At 43.9% G+C, this 20,683-nt stretch overlaps 1 protein-coding gene across 1 annotated transcript in view; it reads right to left on the bottom strand.

Annotated features, from left to right (window-relative positions):
- KIAA1328 (KIAA1328 ortholog) overlaps nucleotides 1-20,683 on the bottom strand; it is an 887,260-nt gene that overhangs the window by 81,730 nt on the left and 784,847 nt on the right. Inside the window, exon 10 of the mRNA XM_085628933.1 lies at nucleotides 16,968-17,064. Within this exon, the coding sequence (XP_085485059.1) occupies nucleotides 16,968-17,064 (97 nt within the window). The remainder of the gene's footprint in view (nucleotides 1-16,967; nucleotides 17,065-20,683) is intronic.

Raw genomic sequence — 20,683 nt, 5'->3', positions numbered from 1 at the left:
CTCTTCACCGGTGAAGGATCCAAAATCTCTCGCCCAAGTCATACACAGTGAGTCAAAAGAGTCTGCGGAGTTATTTATTAAAGCCGGTATATTTGAGTAATCTTGTGGTCCCCACTCCCCTCAAAATAACTTTGCTTCAAGGGGACTAATGGTAGAAACAAAAACATTTTGATAAGGAAATCCATAGATAATCCCATATCCAGAGGAAGCTTCATAGAATGGAATTTATTCTAGTAAAGAACAAGCATGAAAGTTTGTATGGATAATTGTGCAACTGATTTAAAAATATAGGCAGTGCCACCATTTTAACTTGCAACATTGTCCTCTTGGATATGTAATTCATGGGTGTTCCTTTATTGCGTTGTAATATGGCGTATCCCATATATTCCCTGTCCACTTTCTAAGAGAGTGAATCTGACAAATAGAGGGGTGAATAAAACTGAAAAAAACCTCTAATTTTTTCTCTTCTGTGCACAGAACATTCCCTCCTACACCCCTTATCTCTAACATATCCCTCCTCTTGCCTGAGAGTGAACGCAGCGAATCATACCTATATAATTTTGATCGTACCTGCCTGGACACGATGTATGTGCTCAATGGAGCTTGAATAGAATGGCGAGTTGACGTCTTCCACTACTTGGGAATAAGGATTTACCGCCTGCATACACACCTCGTACAGGGTAATAAGGGCAGGGCACTGACATCCATCTGCTCCCAGATGTCTTTCTGGGGTACGCTCCCGCTATTGGTAATGGGCAGGGTGGCACTAATTAAAATGGTGATTTTGCCACAGCTCCTATACTACTTTTTCCCCTATACATCTCACTGCACTTCTTTCGTGCCCTAGAAAGCACCATTAGGGACTTTCTCTGGGGGAGCCCTCGCTGCCGGGTAGCAATCAACAAATTACACCTGGCGACCAGCCAAGGCGTCCTAGTAATGTCTAACATGGAACAATACTATCTCACCGCACAATTGCAGTGGGTGGCCCTGTGGATGGAGGGCCGCCATCTACCTAACATGGCAGCTACCTCCTAGCACTGGTCCCTCAATGCTCTGGTCACTTTGTTCTATCCCTGTGTAAAGGAGAAACCACCAACACCTCTACTGCTTAACACGGCATACCAATGTTATCGCAGGTGCTTATACATAATTCGAAGTGTGAAACCATATGCACTGCCTTTACCATTGCAGAGCACACCTAGGGTTTGCGCGGTCACTTCGGCAATTGAATTACACCAATGGTGGAGGCGGGGATCCATGATATGGGAGACTTGTACCGGGAGGGCGTCTTAACACTATATGCCACACTGATTAAAGAAGATGATTGATCCCAGGCCAATTTCTGTTACATCGCTCGCTTTTAGCAGCTCTGACTAACCAATGGGGTGACATGCCAAGTGAACCTCTGACACACCTAAAAATCCAATATATGCATGTCATGAGGCGAGGCAGGCACCTCACAAAGTGGTTTGCTGCCTTCCTCAGACAACACACCGCGATAACGTTATTGCCCCTGAGGCAGCGCTGGGAAGAGGACCTAAGTCGTCCATTCACAGACACTTCTGTTATGTTATGTTAGACGATTAATAGAGCGCATGGCTGTCCCAACAAAGGGACGTTCCAGCGCTAAAAGTCGGAGATAAGGTGAATGTAATGATTCTGCTACTGAAACAGCCATGTCTTTACTGCCTTTCTGAACGCCAAAAGATTGGGGATGATCCTAATAGAGAGAGGCATCGAGTTCCATAGAGTAGGTGCTAAAACTTTTAATGAACGGCCTCCAACTCTGGCTATTAGTGGGCTGCCACGCTGTAAAGCCGTATATACATTCCCAGGAACGAGCGCTTTCATTTGATACAATATTATATTACACGGAGAGCATATCTCACCCCAGCCAAAATCAACAAATATTTTACTCACACGAATACTGCCTGTTCGCGCTTCCGCCTTGTAGACGCGAACGTGCTCAATATGTTGTGGAGCGGCCCGTGCCTCGAGGGATATCGAAGAGTAGTAATAGATGCCCTGTCTCGTTGCACGGAGCGCACAAGCCCCCTCCAATGAGAGACAGGTATCCTGCATCTTTACTGCAGAAGCAAATGCTACCAGGTGACCTCCCTTTATAATGACTTGAGAATGGCAGTAGCGGAATGGCTGATCACGAAACGGTGGAAATCCCCTGAACTCCCTCAGACGTTGGCCTGGTGGTGCTTCCTGCAAATACGGGCTAAAGCAGAAAGCGTTGCACTACACCGGGAAGATACACTAGGCCTCCGCAAGATCCCAATCGCAGCAAACTGGGACACTATCATGAGCGATTTACAGAGCGAGCACAACAATACTGCAGGCACACTAATCCCCAATAATGCCGCTCAGAGAGAACAAGAGTGGGTGCGCTGACCCCTACCTAGGTACGACAGGGGGCCATTGCAAGCGACCACATTTGGGTAAACTGTAGTCTTACCAGCACACGCTCAGATGATCCAGAAAGTAAGCAACGTGCAAAATCTAATGAGATAGAGACCGGGCCTTGCTCCAGTTAGAAATATCACCACCTGCTTATTTTTCTTTACCCCATTCATTATTGCCCATCTCCCCAGTTTGTAGACTAACTGAAAGCCAGAAAGTCACGGATGTCTAGCTGGGATGCTACCGGAGATCAGATCTCTGCAAATAGTGGTGGAGGTCAGCGCGGGATAGAAGCAGAGCTCTTATATGCACCAGTAAGTAACATGTCCATAATGTTGATATACTAAGACCAGTGCTATACAACTGTGAGTTATGTCATGTATATCCAGCAGAGGCAACTAAAACAGTATCTAAAATGAAATGTGAACGTCTGCTTTGTTAATGAAAATTAAATAAAACAGATTTAAACAAAAAAAACATATCCTTCTCTTGCTTTTGTCTAAGCTGCCTCGTCAACTGTGTGCCTACTTTATTCCTTTGATCATAGTATGACAGTTTCCAATGCAAGAGGGCTGGTTGAGCCCTATTAAGGGTTAGGGTATTTAACCGGCATCTCAGTGCAGTCACTGCTTGTAAAAGATGGGGTGATGGAGAGTGCCTATAAGTAACAACATCTACTTCCTTGAATCCCTTTTCTGATCACTCTTTAAGTAGCTGTCTGAGCCTTTTAATGTTTGCTATGAGATCTATGTAAGTCCCTTGTAAGACTGCCCTGAAGGCATTCTAAAGACTTGAGGTGGATACCTACCCGGTGTCATTCTCTTTGAAGTAGCTCTGGTGGAGTAATTCTTCTTTTAATACTTGAGCTCATAGAAGCAAAGGATGAAGGATCCATCTCCCCCCCCACCAAAAAAAGACCAGCCAATGGTCACATTCCTTACCACTAGGCTGTGGCACTAATCCCGGAGTATCATTCCACTGACCCCCTTCTCCCCCTGATGCCTCAATCTCAGAATAGGGCAATTGTGCTTTCAAGAGAGCACTTTCCATATAACATTTATTTAAACCGAGTTCTGTAGGTCCCGTTTACATAAAGACACACAAGTTACTTTACATTTAAGGGCCATCATATTCAGCTCAGTTTGTCCCCATTGGAGAGATCTGGATTTCTCAAGTTTACAGCTAGTATCACCTGCTTCTATTGTCTGCAGTCTCAGAAAGCGATCTGACACTGTTCAGTTCTCAGTCTTAAACCTGATGTTGGGGACCTCATAAACGCTGTGGGCGGGGCAGTGGTGTGTTCCATTCCCCTTTCTCTAGGCCCGGGGGATTAGGCCTATCCCCAGTATGTCTTTACATTCCATTCAGGGATGCAGACACCCAATCCAAGTCTAGAATCTTTGCAGCGTAACCATCCCTTGTTATTTGGTAGGTTTGACGCAATATTGAAAGACAACTGCAAATGGGCAAAGGCAACGGTAGCACGTCTTCTCTTGTCTTAGTATGTCCGTGATGGGTCGAAATTGTCAGTGTGGAAGAGTTGCCGGAAAGGAGTCTTGAAAATGTGAACATTTCAAAATCATTGCTTGTCACTGTATCTCGTCTATGGGACACCTCTTTAAACAACATGTTTTCTGGTAGACCAAAGCTCAAAAGTTCTAAGTCATTGCTGCCACTATTTCAATCTGGGGTCTGTTAAGAGGAGGCTGCTGCCTCATTTGAGGGCATAATACAACCTTTCAAAGTCAGGGAGCGGAGGGGATAAGAGTGTGTATAGTCCCTCGCTTATTTACATCTTCTGCCCTATCTAATCAGTAGAAACCTTGTTTGCTCAGGGGTGTCGGGGGTAACCTCAGCTTTTTTAGGGGCATACTGGTTACCTGCAAGTAGTTTCCAAGCGCCCCCATCATCTCTCCATTAGCTCGCATATTTGTATTATTGTAAAGGCGTGCCTGTATTTTGCTAAATTTCATATTTCCTCCAATTTGGGGTCACATCCAGCACCCCAAAAACTTTTCTTCCAATTTCTGCTTTTCATTGTTTCCATGAAAAGTGGCTCTTTATTTCAGCTGCATCTCTTTTCGGCCCACTGTGGCCCACAAAGAAGCACCAGAGGCCACTCTACGCCTACGGCATCCAAAGCGAATACATCAGCGCCATGTGTGTCTGGCAGTCGGATACTCAACCCACATTCACTCACAGCTTTTCATGAAATCTCTTGCAGGGAGATGGCTTCCCTGTCTTCACTAATGTGGACACAGGGCCTGAACTAGGATACCGGTGTCTTAACCTTCCAATCAAGGCTCCAAATTCACAGCCCATTGCTTCCACAACGCCCTACAGGTCAGTCCCTTAAAGGTAATCGCTGCGCAAAACGTAGCCCTCTGCCGATCTGTGTATTTCCAACCCTGTTTACAGGACACAAGTCCTAAAAAAGAAGTGGGGTGACTAACCAAGTTAGGCAGTATTCAAGTGACATCATGGAACATGACATCGCATGTTGTGTCACATGAAGTGGCAACACAACCCATAACTTTACAGGAAGTACCATAACAACAAGCGGAATCAGATCTTAAGACCTCACACACATTTAGAAGATTTATCATGGGTACATATGAACACATTACGATATTTAACATAGGAGATCTTGCGTCGGGTTGTGCCAAAAAAGCGATGCGACTTAGACACAGAATCTGTGCTTCAACTTATACGTTTATTTTTTTTTTTACTTTGGCACAAAACAATTGTGGCAGTAAATCTGTTCTGCTTAATTGGTTGCAAAGTGAGCATTTTCAAATATTTTATGGGGTTAAGGCATCTGCTGCAGTCAGATCTTTGTGTGCCCATATTAATAATGATAAAATAACTATGGAGATTAACACATTTGCTGGAGACACTGTGTTGTGTCTAGTCCCAGGTTCGAATCAAAGTAGAATAGAAGGTTAATTTGTCTCCAGCACAGCACATCGTGTAACATGCGGATTACAGATTTGTAATTTATGTAGCTATGTATGTGGGTTATTGCTTTCAATATAGAGATCCTTTTGTTACTTGAAGCTCATAAATTGTAATCCTTCTGGCATAGCGCAGCGAGTTCTGAAGGACTTGTGACTCCTACACCTTGTAACCCTCCTTGTCTTAAGTAACACATCCTGTACATTGATTTACACACATATATGACTTATTGTCCATGTATAATATGCACGTGTGGTGAAAAGCGCTCCGGCATCCTAGATAGGGGTGAGCAGTGCTAGGAAAGAAATAAAACATAATAGTGGCATTTAAATTGTTATTTGTGTAAATACTGGGACAGACCAACACATCTGACATTCTTACAGCGCATATATATTTTTTATATACAGGGTCTGAACAAAGTCAAAAGCTGTCTCTCTGAAGTACTTCTGTGGTAATTACAAGCTGGGCGTCTTTGTGCCCTCTCCATTGCCTTTGCATCTAGGTGTATGGCTCCAAATAGCTCCCAGCCGGGATACAACAGGAGGCCTGATGGCTCCTTAAATTCGGCCTCTGCTTTGGTCCAGCCACAATTTTAAATAAAAAAGCCCTTGCACCGCCATCATGTTGCTGCTCAGAACGATAGCAGACAACGCGCAGGCGCTGCTGAATGTCTCCAGGTGTTACACCGGGAAAAGTTCAACTTCGGCTCACCCTGTGAAAAGAGTGGGTAGAGACAGCCGACCCGCATGCACCCCTGACTTATGCCTTAACCTTCCTCCATCTTCTGACCTGGTTTACAATCTCAAAGGCGTTCATTTCTCTTGGGAAGGAATTAGTCTGAGAAAGGTCCGCGCCGGAACCCCAACGGTGGCAATATGAAACTGCGGCGTTTCTCTGCTTCGTTTCGCCAGATTTCCTTTTTTTTGTAGCCCTTTCTGCCCACAGACTGGGGAGGTCGAGGTTGTGTAAAAAAGGAAGGGGAATTAAACAACTAGACTATCATTTCTCATTAGTTCCTTTGTGTATGAATAACAGTTCTATATGGACCTGGGAGAGACTCCAGTAAGCGATGGATTCTCTGGAACCATTCGCAAACACAAGGTTGATAAGAAGGGGGTCTCCTGGAATGGAGGGGATGGGTACGGATTCAGGAAGGGGGTGTCCTGTGGTGTGGGCTTGTGGGTTGTCACGTAATAGATACTGTATGCTAGTTTACAAAGAACATTACAAATACAAGACAACAATATGTGTTATCAGGCTATTTTTAAAACCGAGAAGCAAATTTAATTATTTAATCTTAGCTGGGGTAGGTTGACTTAAAATAAAGGACTGTGCTCTCAGCTTACATATTAAAAAGGTTTTCTTTATGAACCGAAAGCAAACTCAGAAAATGGAGCACTGGTTCACGAAACAACTGTTACGCAGAACTGAGGTCACATGACAATCTCTTTAGACTAGTGATACTTACAGTATGGCCCGGGGACCACTTGCCTGACCTTCACATGTGACCCCCAGGTGAACACCAGCACTGGGCTACTGTTTACTTGAGAGAACAATAAAATCCAGAAAGATATTAAACGGCAAAGCATTTATTTACAAGCTAACTGAAGTAAAAGAAAATAAGCAAATAAGGTGTCCTGCACCACTTTAGAAACACATTCATTTTCAAACGTGTATAGAGATACTCAGCACTGGCTGCACCAACAATGGTGAATACTAATGACTGTCAACTGAGGTGAGTGTTATCAGGCACTGCATGTACCACAACGTATCTGGGCTAATTATGTGCTGCTATGCCAGGCAGTGTACTCCCTCCCCCTCTTGTGATTGGCTCGAAGCAGAGGTTTTGGGCTCAGAGGCTCTGGGAAGGACACTAAACTGGACAAGACCGAAAGCATCATTACCAGCACCCCCACATTCCTCTTGTTAATCTCTACTGAAGGACAACACCCCTGAAACACCTACCTAGCGATACATAGCACTAGCTGCACCAACAATGGTGAATAATAAAGACTTTCAACTGAAGCAAGTGTTATCATGCACTCCATTTACCACAATGCATCTGGGCTAATTGTGTGCTGGTATGCCAGGCTGTGTGTTCCTTCCTCATTCTGACTTTAATTTTCAAATGCATCTTGCAACAAACGTAAAAATATGATAAAGTCTCTTCAATATGCAAAAAAGTGTATTTCATTAACACGAAGCACCGATTCACCTTAATACATCAGATTGTATCAGTACATTGAGAAGTATGTTTTATAAGTGATAGTTTTCACATAATTAACGTCGATAGAAACATTCATGCCTCCTCCCAACCTGACAATAATGGCAATAGAGGAAAGTCAGTGGGGTGGTTATACATGGACAACATTATAGTTTATTAAATCAAATGCAAGAGATTTTATACAGCGCACATCCTGAACTCTTGTAATTCAAGGTGCTGTCATCATATGTGCTAACGTAAGTGAAATAAACCAATTGCCTAGGATGACACTGTTTGGTCAAGAGCGGAAGCCGGGATTGATCCTAGGTTTTCTGGTTTCACATTGTGCAATTCTATTTCATTCCAATTCAATAATCAAGTTAATTCCTTTTTACATTTGACTCTCCCACGGTAGGAACAGCAAACAGAAAAGGCTTACCCCAAGGTGTGGTAAAGGGATAGAGATTCAGATACAGCATATCAGTCTTGTTTAATCTATGACCCTCCTAGACAAGGGGTCTATTTAGAGAGCAGAATGGAATTAAACCATCAAAATAACTCCATGACTCACTGTCCACACCATGTACATGCTTCGCTTCCACAACGCCCACCTTAGACTAAACCTCCCAGCCCCCAAAGCACCACTCCCAGTCTACTGGCATCAATTTGGCCGGGCGCACCAAAGAACACACCTTTTGCCCCTGTGAGAATTTCCGCGAGTAGCCCTGTTTTAGACTAAGCATTCACCATCTGGTCTCTCCAATTTCTGTCGTCCTCTGCAGGCATGCATTCTAAGAGGTGCAGTACTAATTCCGATTGTGATATTGTATAGTGGCCTGCCTAGATGTCAGCAGGCAGTATGATGCTAAATGGAATATAGAACACAGTGCTGGAATCTAGTTTAAAGCATAACAGGCAGTTGCCTGTGAGGTGCTGTATTAAAGGATCTCAACTACGAGACAAGTGAAACTGGCACTTCCGTGCGGAGCACAAAAAAGGAAAAAAAGGAAGAAAACTTACAACAAGCGCTGTGGGCACACACAGGAAAAAATTAGCTATCAGGTGGTAACACTTGTCCTTGAGGTGGGGCAGCGTCTAAATTCAGCGTGGCGGCGAAATTGGATGGTGATACCCGGAGGAGCCATGTATTGTGGGGGGTGTTTGTGAGGCAGAGGGAGCAATACACTCCGTGCTTTGGCCTATTTCCTATTGAAAGACACACACAGTGTTTTACGTGTGGCCATTTTGAAGGATCGGACGGCCTACGGTTTATTGAACAGCAAACACCCAAGATGATGGACGGAATGTTGCACATTGGCAAACATTCACCCCCAGTCACAGATCTGGGTTTAATCCATCGTTATTTTGCTCACCACGCCACCCCAGTTCAGACATGGCCATATGCAAATCAGTCTTGACCCTGTGCCTCATGGGAACAGTCCAGCCCGAACTGCCAAGCCATGTCTTCCCTGGACTGGAATCAAGCATCCTAGGACCGGTTTCGGGGTATCACCCCTCTTCAGCCAAGATAGCTTGACTCCAGTGGCGTAGTGAGCACGGGACCCACGTCTGGGCATACCCTTTCCACATAGAGCAAACAGCAAAACACACAAGATGGACGGAATGTTGCACATTGGCAAACATTCACCCCCAGTCACAGATCTGGGTTTAATCCATCGTTATTTTGCTCACCACGCCACCCCAGTTCAGACATGGCCATATGCAAATCAGTCTTGACCTTGTGCCTCATGGGAACAGTCCAGCCGGAACTGCGAAGCCATGTCTTCCCTGGACTGGAATCAAGCATCCTAGGACCGGTTTCGGGGTATCACCCCTCTACAGCCAGGATAGCTTGACTCCAGTGGCGTAGTGAGCACGGGACCCACATCTGGGCATACCCTTCCCACATAGGGCAAACAGCAAAACACACAAGATGAGTTTCGTCTGGACTGTTCCCATGAGGCACAGGGTCAAGACTGATTTGCATATGGCTGGGTTCAAACTGGAACAGCATGGTGAGCAAAAAAAACGATGGATTTAGGCCCCGATCTCTGTACTGAGGTGAATGTATGACATTGTTCTGCATTCTGTCCATCAACTATTGTTTTTGCATACAGTTTATTGAACAGCACGCTCCAGGCTCCGTGTGTGCCTGCAATGACAATGAGCGGCCATTTTGGAGGATTGGGCAGCAAGGGAAATGTACCCAAGTAAAAAACATTTGTTTTACCTAGGAAGTTTGTCAAACAAGCCAGGCTCACCATTGTGCTACATTTATATAGTGATTGCCTCACCATCATTACAGTACAGTGATGGGCATACCTTTGCATGTCATCAAGATTATCTGTTACACCAATTTTCAAATTTGTGCTTCTACTGCTACAAGGTGACAGGCAGACCATTATTCAATGGTGTAGTAAGTTTGGGAAAATGAATACACAGTGAAAAGCACACCTTGTGAAGAATTGTGCATGCACCAAAGTGATAGGCACACCATTGCGTTGTATGATAAAGTGCTTTTCAGCTGTGATATTTTGATTTTATGTGCACAAGTTGTTCTTGTGATAAAGATAATACCCTATATGAACTTCGCACCATTAAGAAAATATAGTATGTTGTGAGCATTCAGAATGTAACGCCACCACAGTTTTTTTTTTTTAAGTAGTTCAGGTGAACCAACAATAAAGTGGAGCAAGTGGAAGATGATATTCAGGCACTATGATCGGGTTTGTGGAACCAATTTAAGTGCGCCAAGGAAGTATGCTCTGCTAATGCACTTTTTACGTGGAGACGGACAGGAGGTTCTTGAAAATGTACCTGAAGTAAGTGCGGAGGAGCAAAGAGGTCTTAATGAATTCGAAGTATGCATTATGAAACTGGATCGACATTATCTACCCAGAGTGAGCACGATAATGGAACGTTATTACTTTGGTCAACGTAAACATGGATATGATGAATCGGTTGCGGAATATATTACATGTCTTCGTAAGTTAGCAACAATGTGCAAATTTGGAGATTCCCGTGATGAACGGATTAGAGACCAGTTTGTATTAAGATGCAAGGATGATATAATCAGAGAGCAACTCTGGTTTAAAGATGAGCCACAATTGGAAGAGGTAATTCTGATCGCAAAAAGTGCTGAGCACGTGCTAATGTGTGTATCGGAATTGAACAATGAAAAGAGTAAGCCAAGTTCTAACGTGGAGAAGAGTGAGCAGACGGTTTGCATGATAAAAACTAAAAAAGATGTAAGGAAGATAGCAACAGGGTTAGTTGAGATATAATCAAAATGGCAGGAGAGTGTTTTTGTTGTGGTATATGTGGACATACAGCAAATGCTAAATCGTATCCGCGATGTTTGTAACATGCTTCAATTGATAAAAGAAAGGTAATTTCCAGAAATGTTGCAGAAGTATAACAAAATAAAAAAGTAAAGGAAATCTCTCAAGATATTGTCTTTCAAATCGAAAGAACTTAACAGAACCATCCAAGAGGTATAGTAAAAATTGAAGGGGTGAAACTGGAAATGAAACTTGACTCCTGCTCACACCTAACCATTATATCCAAGGACACATATGAACGTTGGTTTCAATTGAATAAAAAGTTACATGCGATGGATAGAAGTCTGGTGTTTATGTTGGACAAGCAATAAGCAGGACAGGATATTTTAAGGCATGTGTAGAATTGGGAATGAGATACATGGTGGTTAAAGATTATGTAGCAAAAAACAGGGGATTAGCTGTTTGGGTGGTCACATCAAATTGGAGTTACTGTGAATCCAAAAGCAGATCCCCATGTTCAGGTTCAAGAAGTGGATACTAATATGTGTAATTTTGTATCCTAATTTCCTGCTTTGTTTAGCGAAAAGTTAGGGTGCTTGAAAGGTCACAAGCATTGAATTGGGCTGATATCAGGGGCAGAAATGACTGTGGCGAAAGTTAGGAGCATTACAGGGTATAGTTTAACAAGAATTTGAAAGATTGCAACAACAAAATATAATAAAACTAGTTGAAGCCACTGAATGGTACGCAGCCATTACGGTGGCCAAGGAGTCAAATAGGAATATTAGGCTGTGTGTAGACTTAAGAGCATTAAATAAGGAAGTGGTTGTGGATAAATTTCCACTTCCCAACATTGATGAGATAATTTATTAATTGGCAAGATATTTCACGTCATTACATCTCATACAGGCTTTTTACCAGATACAATTGGTGGACAGCTCTCAGGAATTAACTGCATTTATAACGCCTATGGTTGGATTCAAGTTCACAAGAATGCCTTTAAGACTTGTACCCGCATCGTCATTATTTCAGAGAGCTATGGCCTCAATTTAAAAGTTGGGGGTGTTAAATGTTATAAGGATGATATTTTGATTTTTGGGAGCACACTTACTGAGCATAATGCCAGGGTGAAAGTGGTTTAGAAAAAACCTAATGGATGCGAATTTCTATCAATCAATCAGGATTTTTATAGCGCGGCTGCTTCACCCATGAGGGTCTTGAGGCGCTACAGGGTCCTGCTGCGGGATCATGCTGCCTGTTCCTATTCGTTGAATATCCAAGTCTTGAGGCCCTTCCTGATCTGTTGGAGCGACAGTGCTGTTCTGAGGTGCAGGAGGCGGGTGTTTCAGGTCTTATACACCAGCTGAGAGAAGGAAACGTCCTCCGCTGTCTGCCCGGTGGATGCGCTGGGTAGCTGCTAGGGAGAGGGATCTGTAACGGAATTCCCTGGTAGGTTGGTGAAAATTCACTCATTTGTTGAGGTAAGCTGATCCTTCATTGTGTAGTGCCTTGTAAGCGTGGGTGCGCAGCTTGAGTTGACATTTCTTCGCGACTGGTAGCCAATGGGGTTTCCTGAGGTGGGGGGGGGGGGGGGGTGATGTGAGTCTGTCTGGGGAGGTCTTGATGAGTCTGTCTGCTGTGTTTCAGATGGTTTGGAGTTTTGTCAAGAGTTAGACGATGATTCCTACTTAGAGGGAGCTGCCGTCGTCGAGTCTGCTAGTGATGAGAGCTCGCATGACAGTTCGTCTGGTGTTGGGCGGGAGTATTGGGAAGGGGAGGAAGCAAGCGGAGGAGGAGGTGCTGACCTGCTTCTTCATGGATAGCTGGCTGTCGACGATGATTCACAGGTTACAGGCATATTCGGTGGGTTTGGAAGTTTGACGCTGAAAAGAGAAAATTTTAATTTGCCCAACAAGAGGTTAATTATTTGGGTCACTTAATTACAGGAAGAGGGGTGGCTCTAAAGCAGGAATTAGTCGACATGATTTCCAAAGTGATAGAACCATGTACTAAGGAGAAGGTGGTGTCATTTCTGGTCATGATTGAGTATTATTGAAAGTTCATTCAGAATCTGGCAGACACATCTAATCACGATACAGTTAATGGTGAGGAACATGGAAATTAAGTGCACCATGGAGTATCAGAACAAATGTGAGGACTCAAAAAGAGAATTGGAGAATGCGCCCGATTTAAGAGGCTTTTGTACCCGGAGAAGAAACATTGATTGTTACAGATGCTAGTTGTAAAGGCGTAAGTGCATTGTTGAAGCAAAAGAGAAATGGTAGGGAACAATTACTTGCCTGTGCTTCTAGGAGATTGCGACGAGCAGAATTATATTATTTGGTTTTAGAGAGTGAGGCTTTGGCCATATTTTGGGCACTAAAGTTTCGGATTTCTTTTTTGGGGGGACGGGGGACTCATTTTTGAGTTGACACAGATCATAAGCTTTTAAATGAGATATTTCAAAAGAAAGGCCTAGATCACATGGCTCTGTCCGTACGCCCTACAGCACCTTTAAGCCTACAGTGGTGGGGGTCCAGCAGGTATGTTGCATGCACATTGGTTTGTTGTTGCCTTAAAACGCATTCATGACCATTGTGATTAATGTTGCTGTGTACCACAAATTGTTTTGTTCCATGTTGCCAGTATTAGGAGCTCTACCGACAGAAGAACATTGTAGAAACTTTCCTGGTTAACATTTTCCTTGCAAAATCGTAATTGGAGTTAAATAGCCACGCGATTTATGTGTTTTATTATTGAGAGAAAAGTGTTACTTACCCTGTGAGAGGCACGTGTTTCCTGACCTTTTATTCCCAATGCATCCACCGTTTTTGGCTTTATGAAAGACAGGTGTGTTCTGGCCGTTATTTCCACATGCAACAAAACGCTAGCACATGTAGTTCCAGAATAATGCAGCCACGCCTTCGGCTACATGCTTCCTTGAGGCACGGCTATCTGTTGAGCCTCGTTCTCTCATGAAGTCTTGGCCCCATCGGTCTGCCTCTTACCTGAGGATCCAGCCTTCCTGTGGAGTCTTCGGCGGCGCGTCCTCCCAAGGATGGGACTTTCCCTGGACATCTCCGTGCAACCCTTCCGCGATGCTCCAGACTCCCGGAGGAAAAAAAAGTCTACAAACGCTAGAGAGGTATTTTTTTCGCTCGGGATAGAACTCTTAAATAAATACTACTACTTGGCATTTTGGAACCAGCGTTCAGACCCCTTGAATGTATATTTTAGATTTAACATTCTCAGTGATTTACAGCCTTGAGCTTTAGATCTTCGCTAATACCCTACGAAGGAGATCGGAACTTTGGAAGAGGACAATGCAAGACGTTTTAGACTGAGACCTCTCCAGTGCCTTAGAGCATAGGATTTGGTTTGAACTTTTGCTTGGACTATTGATCTTTTTGAACACTGACATTTGGGAAACAACTTGGCGGGTCGGTTTTAAGGCCAATAAGGACACTGCATTTAGAATTTTTTGAGAGGATTCTAGACTAATGTACATTAATACTTGGTTATAAAATTCCACTCTGTATCATGCATGGGTGAGTGAAATGAAGAGTCTAATACTGTAATTACTTCTGTGTACCTGCATTGTTATATTGGGAAACTGAGTATCACGGTAACCTCATTGTGGTCTTTCCCTCGCAGAGCCTGAATATCATTGCATTTCCCCTCAAATGAATCTCCAGACCAACAATTAATCCAGTCCCGACAACCAATCGACACGAAGACCAGCATTATACGGTTTGTCCTTCCCTCTCGCCCCACTTTCCCACTCCCTTTGAGCACTTTCTTGGAGCAGTGGGTTTTTTTCTGTGCCACTGCCACACGCTTGCCATCAGGGCGGGTTGGGCAAGTCATCACCCCATCGGAACCACCTGAATTTTCAGGTGAGTGGTTCTGGCAGCAGGGCTTTGATTGTGTAGTTGGCATGTTCACTGGAGTTAGCAATCTGACAATGGATTGTTTATCCAGGTTGGTGGGGGATGTAGGTAAATTAGGGCTTTTAGAGGAAGTTAAGAAAGAAGATCAGTAAGAAGTAGTTTAGGCTTCAAAATGTGCAGCCCAACGGAAGGGGTGTGTATAGAGGAGTTAAAAAAGGATGAGGGGTGAATGGAAATTGTTCAGAAAATACAAACCGGTAAAGGGAAAGCTTTGTCTAAAACCTGGGTAAATGTATTTGAGGAGTTGGCTGTGGATAGAGACATATTATTGAGAAGAACAAAACTGGTATCTCCTAGTTTGTTGAGGGGGAGATTAATTGAGGAGGTACATCAAGATCACATGGGGATTGTAAACACTAAGGAAAGGTTAAGAGCGAATTTCTGGTGGCAAAGTATTGACAACGTCTACCAAGCCTATGGTGTGTAGCAAATTACCAGATATTCCGTGGCAAGAGGTGAGCGAAATACCACTTCCCTGGTAGTTGTGATGGATTTATATTACAGAAGGGTGGAGGGGACTTGTGTAAAGGAAATAACCTCTGAGACTAATTAAGTTTTTGTAAGGAGTTTGCAGAAGGGAAGCTTTTGCTTAATCACTTAGCTGACAATGTGCCACAATGTTGCTCCAAGAACATGGAAGATGTTCTGGAGTCATGTGGATAGAACACAAAAAGCGTTCAATGTATCATCCGGAAGCCATAGGAAGGTTTCATAGAGTGATAAAAGAGAACATAGTGATCTAGAGTGAATTCTCTACATTGGACGGAGCAGTTAGAGAAATGTTTGACTGCACACCGCATGACCCCACACTGTACTACACAGAAGTCTCCTTTTGAATAATTCAAGGGAAGATCACCCAATACCTCATTGTGTTCAAGTTGGATAGATTGGTATAAAGGGATACGAGTCAATGGCATTGGGGTATGGAGAGAGCGTGAGTTGAAATCACAAGAAAGAAACAAAAACATTTTGATGAAAGGAAAAAGTAAAGTGCAGTGAGGTGTGTGGGGGATTGGCTACAGATCAAAACACCAGTTGGGTGTATGGCCAGGTCTAAGTGTACTAAACCCATTCAAGAGACTAAGTGTTTCAGAAATACGGTAAAGCTCAAGGATAGACGAATATGGAATAATCGTCGGGTGGTTGTACTAAAATCTGGTGTAATGGAAATCAGAATTTGAGGTCCGATTGCCAGGTTCGAGGGTGTGCTGGAATGGTGTACAGAGATTAGAATTTAAAAAAGTCTGAAGCATGTGGAAGAAGTACACACAGTTGTTCTGTTCCAACAGATCTAAAGGATTGCGTGAAATAAGATTTTAGGATTTATTTAGCAACTAGCCAATGTCAAGAGGTTTATTGGTTCTGAAATATTTTACATTATATAGTATTATTCATGTTATGTTTTGTTAGTCAGTTATTGTAATAGCCTGTTGAAGAAAGGAGAAGTGTGATCTAGTACAGGGGCCTGCCTAGATGTCAGCAGGATGGAATAGTGAACACAGGGCTGGAATGTCGTTTAAAGCATAACACGCAGTTGCCTGATAGACCTTGTTGCCTGAGCTGCTGTATTAAAATCTCCTATTTCACCTTATATATGCACATTGAACATTTGTACAACAGTACACCGCTGTATAAGGACTATTCAATATACAAGGAGCATCGGAAACATACCGCTCATGTCAACCATGGGCAGGGAAGTGGGCACCTACATCACGCCCCAGAACACACCAGAGCGGCAGTTGAGAGCCCCCTCTTGTAATCCAAAACAAGCATTAGCATAGCCAATAGGTCTCGCCTTTGGGACCTTATAAGTGTTTAGCCATGCAACAGTTGCATAACTAAAAACACTTATAAGGTCCCAAAAGCGAGAACTATTGGCTATGCCAATGCTTGTTTTAACTGCTGCAATCTATTGAAGCCTCACAGAGAACATCAAAGCGGCCGCACGGCCGCGAAAGTGAAAGTAATCGCGGTAAAGAGCGACGCGCGCGCCCGCTCACATGCACTGTAGCTCTAGGCTGGTCTGGTAGCACTTTTTGGAGCCCTCACAAAATGTCTCGCCAGACCAGCGCATGCGCTGGGTCAGGCGAGACCTAAACAGGTGACTTCTGTTGGAAATGCGGGCTACATCAAGGGAATCAGAGTGCAGATTACCAGGCTCCTTACCGTGAGATGGGAGGCTGGAGGGGCGATGTTGCTGTGGTTACCACATCCTTTGTGTTGCTTAGGAGGGCCGGAGATGTAGCCGCATCCCTGCGAAACCCTACGGGAAACAACACACAAAGTCAGTCAGCTAGCATTGAAGCTGGAAAGTTTGAGAGAAGGTGAAGGACTCGTGGTACTCACAATACGCTCTGCCGCTGTGTGAGGATGGATTAACTTTCACTCTGGCCTCCCCCAACGTTTCAATCTTCACTTAAAGATCGGCCCCCACGTGCTACACACCTCACCACTTCAGCTCAAGGTAACCTAGCAACCGATTTCAGAACTTACATGGATGCACGGATAGGTGAAATGGAAAGGGGTCCCGGATGAACTACGTGTACACAGATTTGTAAATACACAACTGGAACATGGCTTTCCAAACTTTTATGCACAAGCGTTTCTTAAAGTACAGCACACTCACCAGACATGGAGCATTTAAGCACTTGGTGAATAAGCCAGAATGTGATATTTGTAAGGTTATAAATTAATTTATTCAGGAGAATCGCGTATTTTTAAAGCAATGCTTGCATGGAAATGGACTTTCACATCATGCGAATATATCGACATGGCAATGACTACACTGATGTACTATCACCCAGTTAAAAGACATTTCCTTGATAGTATTTTACGGCTTTTGTTTTGTTTAGAAACACTATCATTGTTAACACTTTCAATCTTTGGTTTGTGGTAGCTAAAAACTTCCAGTTTCAATAGACATACACATCGCTGATATCAATAACTGTAACAGTTACCTGTATTGGTCGTAGCTCTGTAAGTCAGCGTGAGAAAAAGATATAGCCCCCTCAATGAGGCTGCACACACGGATTCCCCAAAAAACATACCTATGACCACATACTCTGCTGTAGGAAATCCCATCTGCCTTGTTGTACCCATAAACATGTTCCACAATTCCGCAATAATTTTGACTTCTGTGGAGTGGCCTTAACCCTGCTCATACCCAAAGAAGCCCATCCGGTGAAAAGATAAGTCGACGCGGATAGTTCTAGCTGCTAGTCCCGAGTGCCTCTAGTCCCAGTTCCAGATGGGAGCACAAGTCGGGACACGACAGACAAAAATACAACATTTTCACTAGCAATCAATGTTCACTATAGTGACTTTCCATTAAACTGAAAAAATACTGAGGTTAAAACCTAGAATTGGAAAAGGGTCTTTGAGGTGTTTCATAAATTGTGGTCAACCATCAAATTAACATCAATGAATATTCATTATAATTCCTATGAATCTGAGAGAAATTGTGTGGTTGGTTGAGAGGGGTGTGAGCCCTTCTCAACCAACAGCCACAATCCTTGCAAGGTGAACCACAGTCAATAAATTAACATGCGCTTATCCCTCTGATAGCTTGCCATAAAAGCATTTAGTTTTCACTTGGAGGCAATGAGTAAAGTACAGCACCCAAACAGTAATAAAGTGAAAACACAATCCAAGACAAAATTTCACACCAACTTAAAAAATAGGAGTATAATTTAATACATTATTTGACACCAAAATGACAAAAATCCAATCAGTTGAACCGGAGATATGCAGTTTCAAAGTTTTAAGGTAAGTATAGAGCCTAAAAGCAAAAAGCGGCACCTGTGGTTATCTGGTCACGCTGGACCAGGACAAAGTCACAAGTTCAGGCCGACCACGATGGAGTGCAGGCTGGATACAGGGATCAGGTTAGTACCACTGTGATTTGTACCTTATGTCCTTCATGCAGAGCATTGCCTTGTGCTTCGTCGGTTCCGTTGAGAAGCTGCAAGGGCTGAGATGCAAGCTCCTCTGTTGAGTTGCATTGCGCTTCATCGTATCCGATGAGGCCGCTGATCAGGGCCTGTTAGGTGCTGCGATGCGAGGTCTGCAGCACGCTGTCTCGGTTCTGAGGAAACTCACAGTTGGGCCAGGAAGAGTAAACTGATGCCATCCAAGGACCTGGGTGGCACCTCTTGGTCATCAGGATTCACTCCAGCAGAAGCCAGCAGCAGGGCAAACGAGTCTGGTAGCTGAGCAGATGAAGAGCAGGTTTCTGAAGTTTGCTATGTCCATGCAGCTCACAGGTGGCCAGTCCGCTAGCCCTAGTGGTCACTTTGGTGGTTTTGAATTCAAGGAACAGGTCCAGTCTTCCTTACTTAGGCAGCAGGTTAGTCCTTCCGGAAACAGGGTAGCAGAGCAGTCCTTCTGTGTCTTTCACAGTTCCAGAAATGCTCAGAAGAGTTGTTTTGATGGTCGAATATTTATAACTGGTGCCAGCTGGTTCTAGCTATTTCTGGAATGGTCTGCCTCCCTGCCATAGCTCTACTGATACCCGATTCGGGTCAATTTCGCGCTATATAAAACTCTGTAAAATAAAATAAAAAAATACTGGCTCTGGGGTCACAAAAGGCTGGGGTGATGTTATTTGTGTTGGGCTGAGGCAGTGTCTTTGAAGTGCAAATGTGACCGGTGACAGCTTCGCCCTTCTCATCAAGTCAGAGCCATCATGCCATCAACCACTCTATTGTGTGGCTGTCTGGGAGGGATACACAAAGGCCAACAGTCAGCTACACATAGTCATGTGACCCAGGAACAGGCTGACAACATCAAATGGTTAGGACAAGAAAATGCCAACTTTCTAAAAGTGGTACAAAAGGGGGTGGTGATGGACGGAGCATCAGAACCAATCAAACACTCACACCCAGTCAACAGATCTGGGTTTGATCCATCACTGTTCTTTAGCCCACTCTGCCACCCCAGTTCAGACATGGCCATATGCAAATCAGTCTGACCCTGTGCCTCATGGGAACAGTCCAGCCCGAACTGCCAAGCCATGCCTTACCTGGACCGGAAAAAAGCTTCCTAGGACTGGTTTCTGGCATTTCAGCCGTCTTCAGCCAGGCTTGCTTGAATCCAGTGGCAAAGTGAGCAAGGGACTCACGTCTGAGCATACCCTGCAAACTTATGGCGAACAAAGCAGTACAAAAGGGGGCTTGGCAGTTCGGGCTGGACTGTTCCCATGAGGCACAGGGTCAGACTGATTTGCATACGGCCATGTCTGAACTGGGGTGGCAGAGTGGGCTAAAGAATGGTGATGGATCAAACCCGGATCTGTTGACTGGGTGTGAGTGTTTGATTGGTTCTGATGCTCCGTCCATCACCACCCCCTTTTGTACAACTTTCTGAAAGTGGCATTCTCAAATTGTCATTTTCAGGTTTGTGACTCAAAATCTAACATTACCATTAAAGACGGTTTCAAATTACAGTTCATTTGAGGGTGAACATGACATGTTTACCTGTTCTCAATCAAAAGGTATCACTTAATAAAAGTAATAAGGTAACACAATGTTATCCTATGTCAGAAGTGGGCCTCACAGTAGTGAAAAACAAATTTGCAAGTTTTTCACTACCAGGACATGTAAATCTTGAAGGTAAACGTTAAATTTTTTAAATACAATGCACCATGCCCTATGGGCTGTTTAGCGCCTACTATAGGGGTGTCTTAAATATATCAAAAGGATGTTTTAGGCCTGACCAGGGGTTTATTTTTCTAAGTCAAATAGGCAGTTTAAAACTACACACACAGGCTGCAATGGCAGATCGGACACATTTTACAAGGGGCTACGTAAGTGGGGGTCACAATACATGCTACAGGCCCTCATGTACCATATCATTTACAGGTACTGGGTACCTGTAGTACCACT

Source organism: Triturus cristatus, chromosome 2_1 (genome assembly GCF_964204655.1).
Source record: "Triturus cristatus chromosome 2_1, aTriCri1.1, whole genome shotgun sequence".
Classification (NCBI taxonomy): domain Eukaryota; kingdom Metazoa; phylum Chordata; class Amphibia; order Caudata; family Salamandridae; genus Triturus; species Triturus cristatus.
The sequence above is the reverse complement of the archived record's forward strand: the minus strand, read 5'-3'. Positions and strand labels throughout refer to the sequence as shown.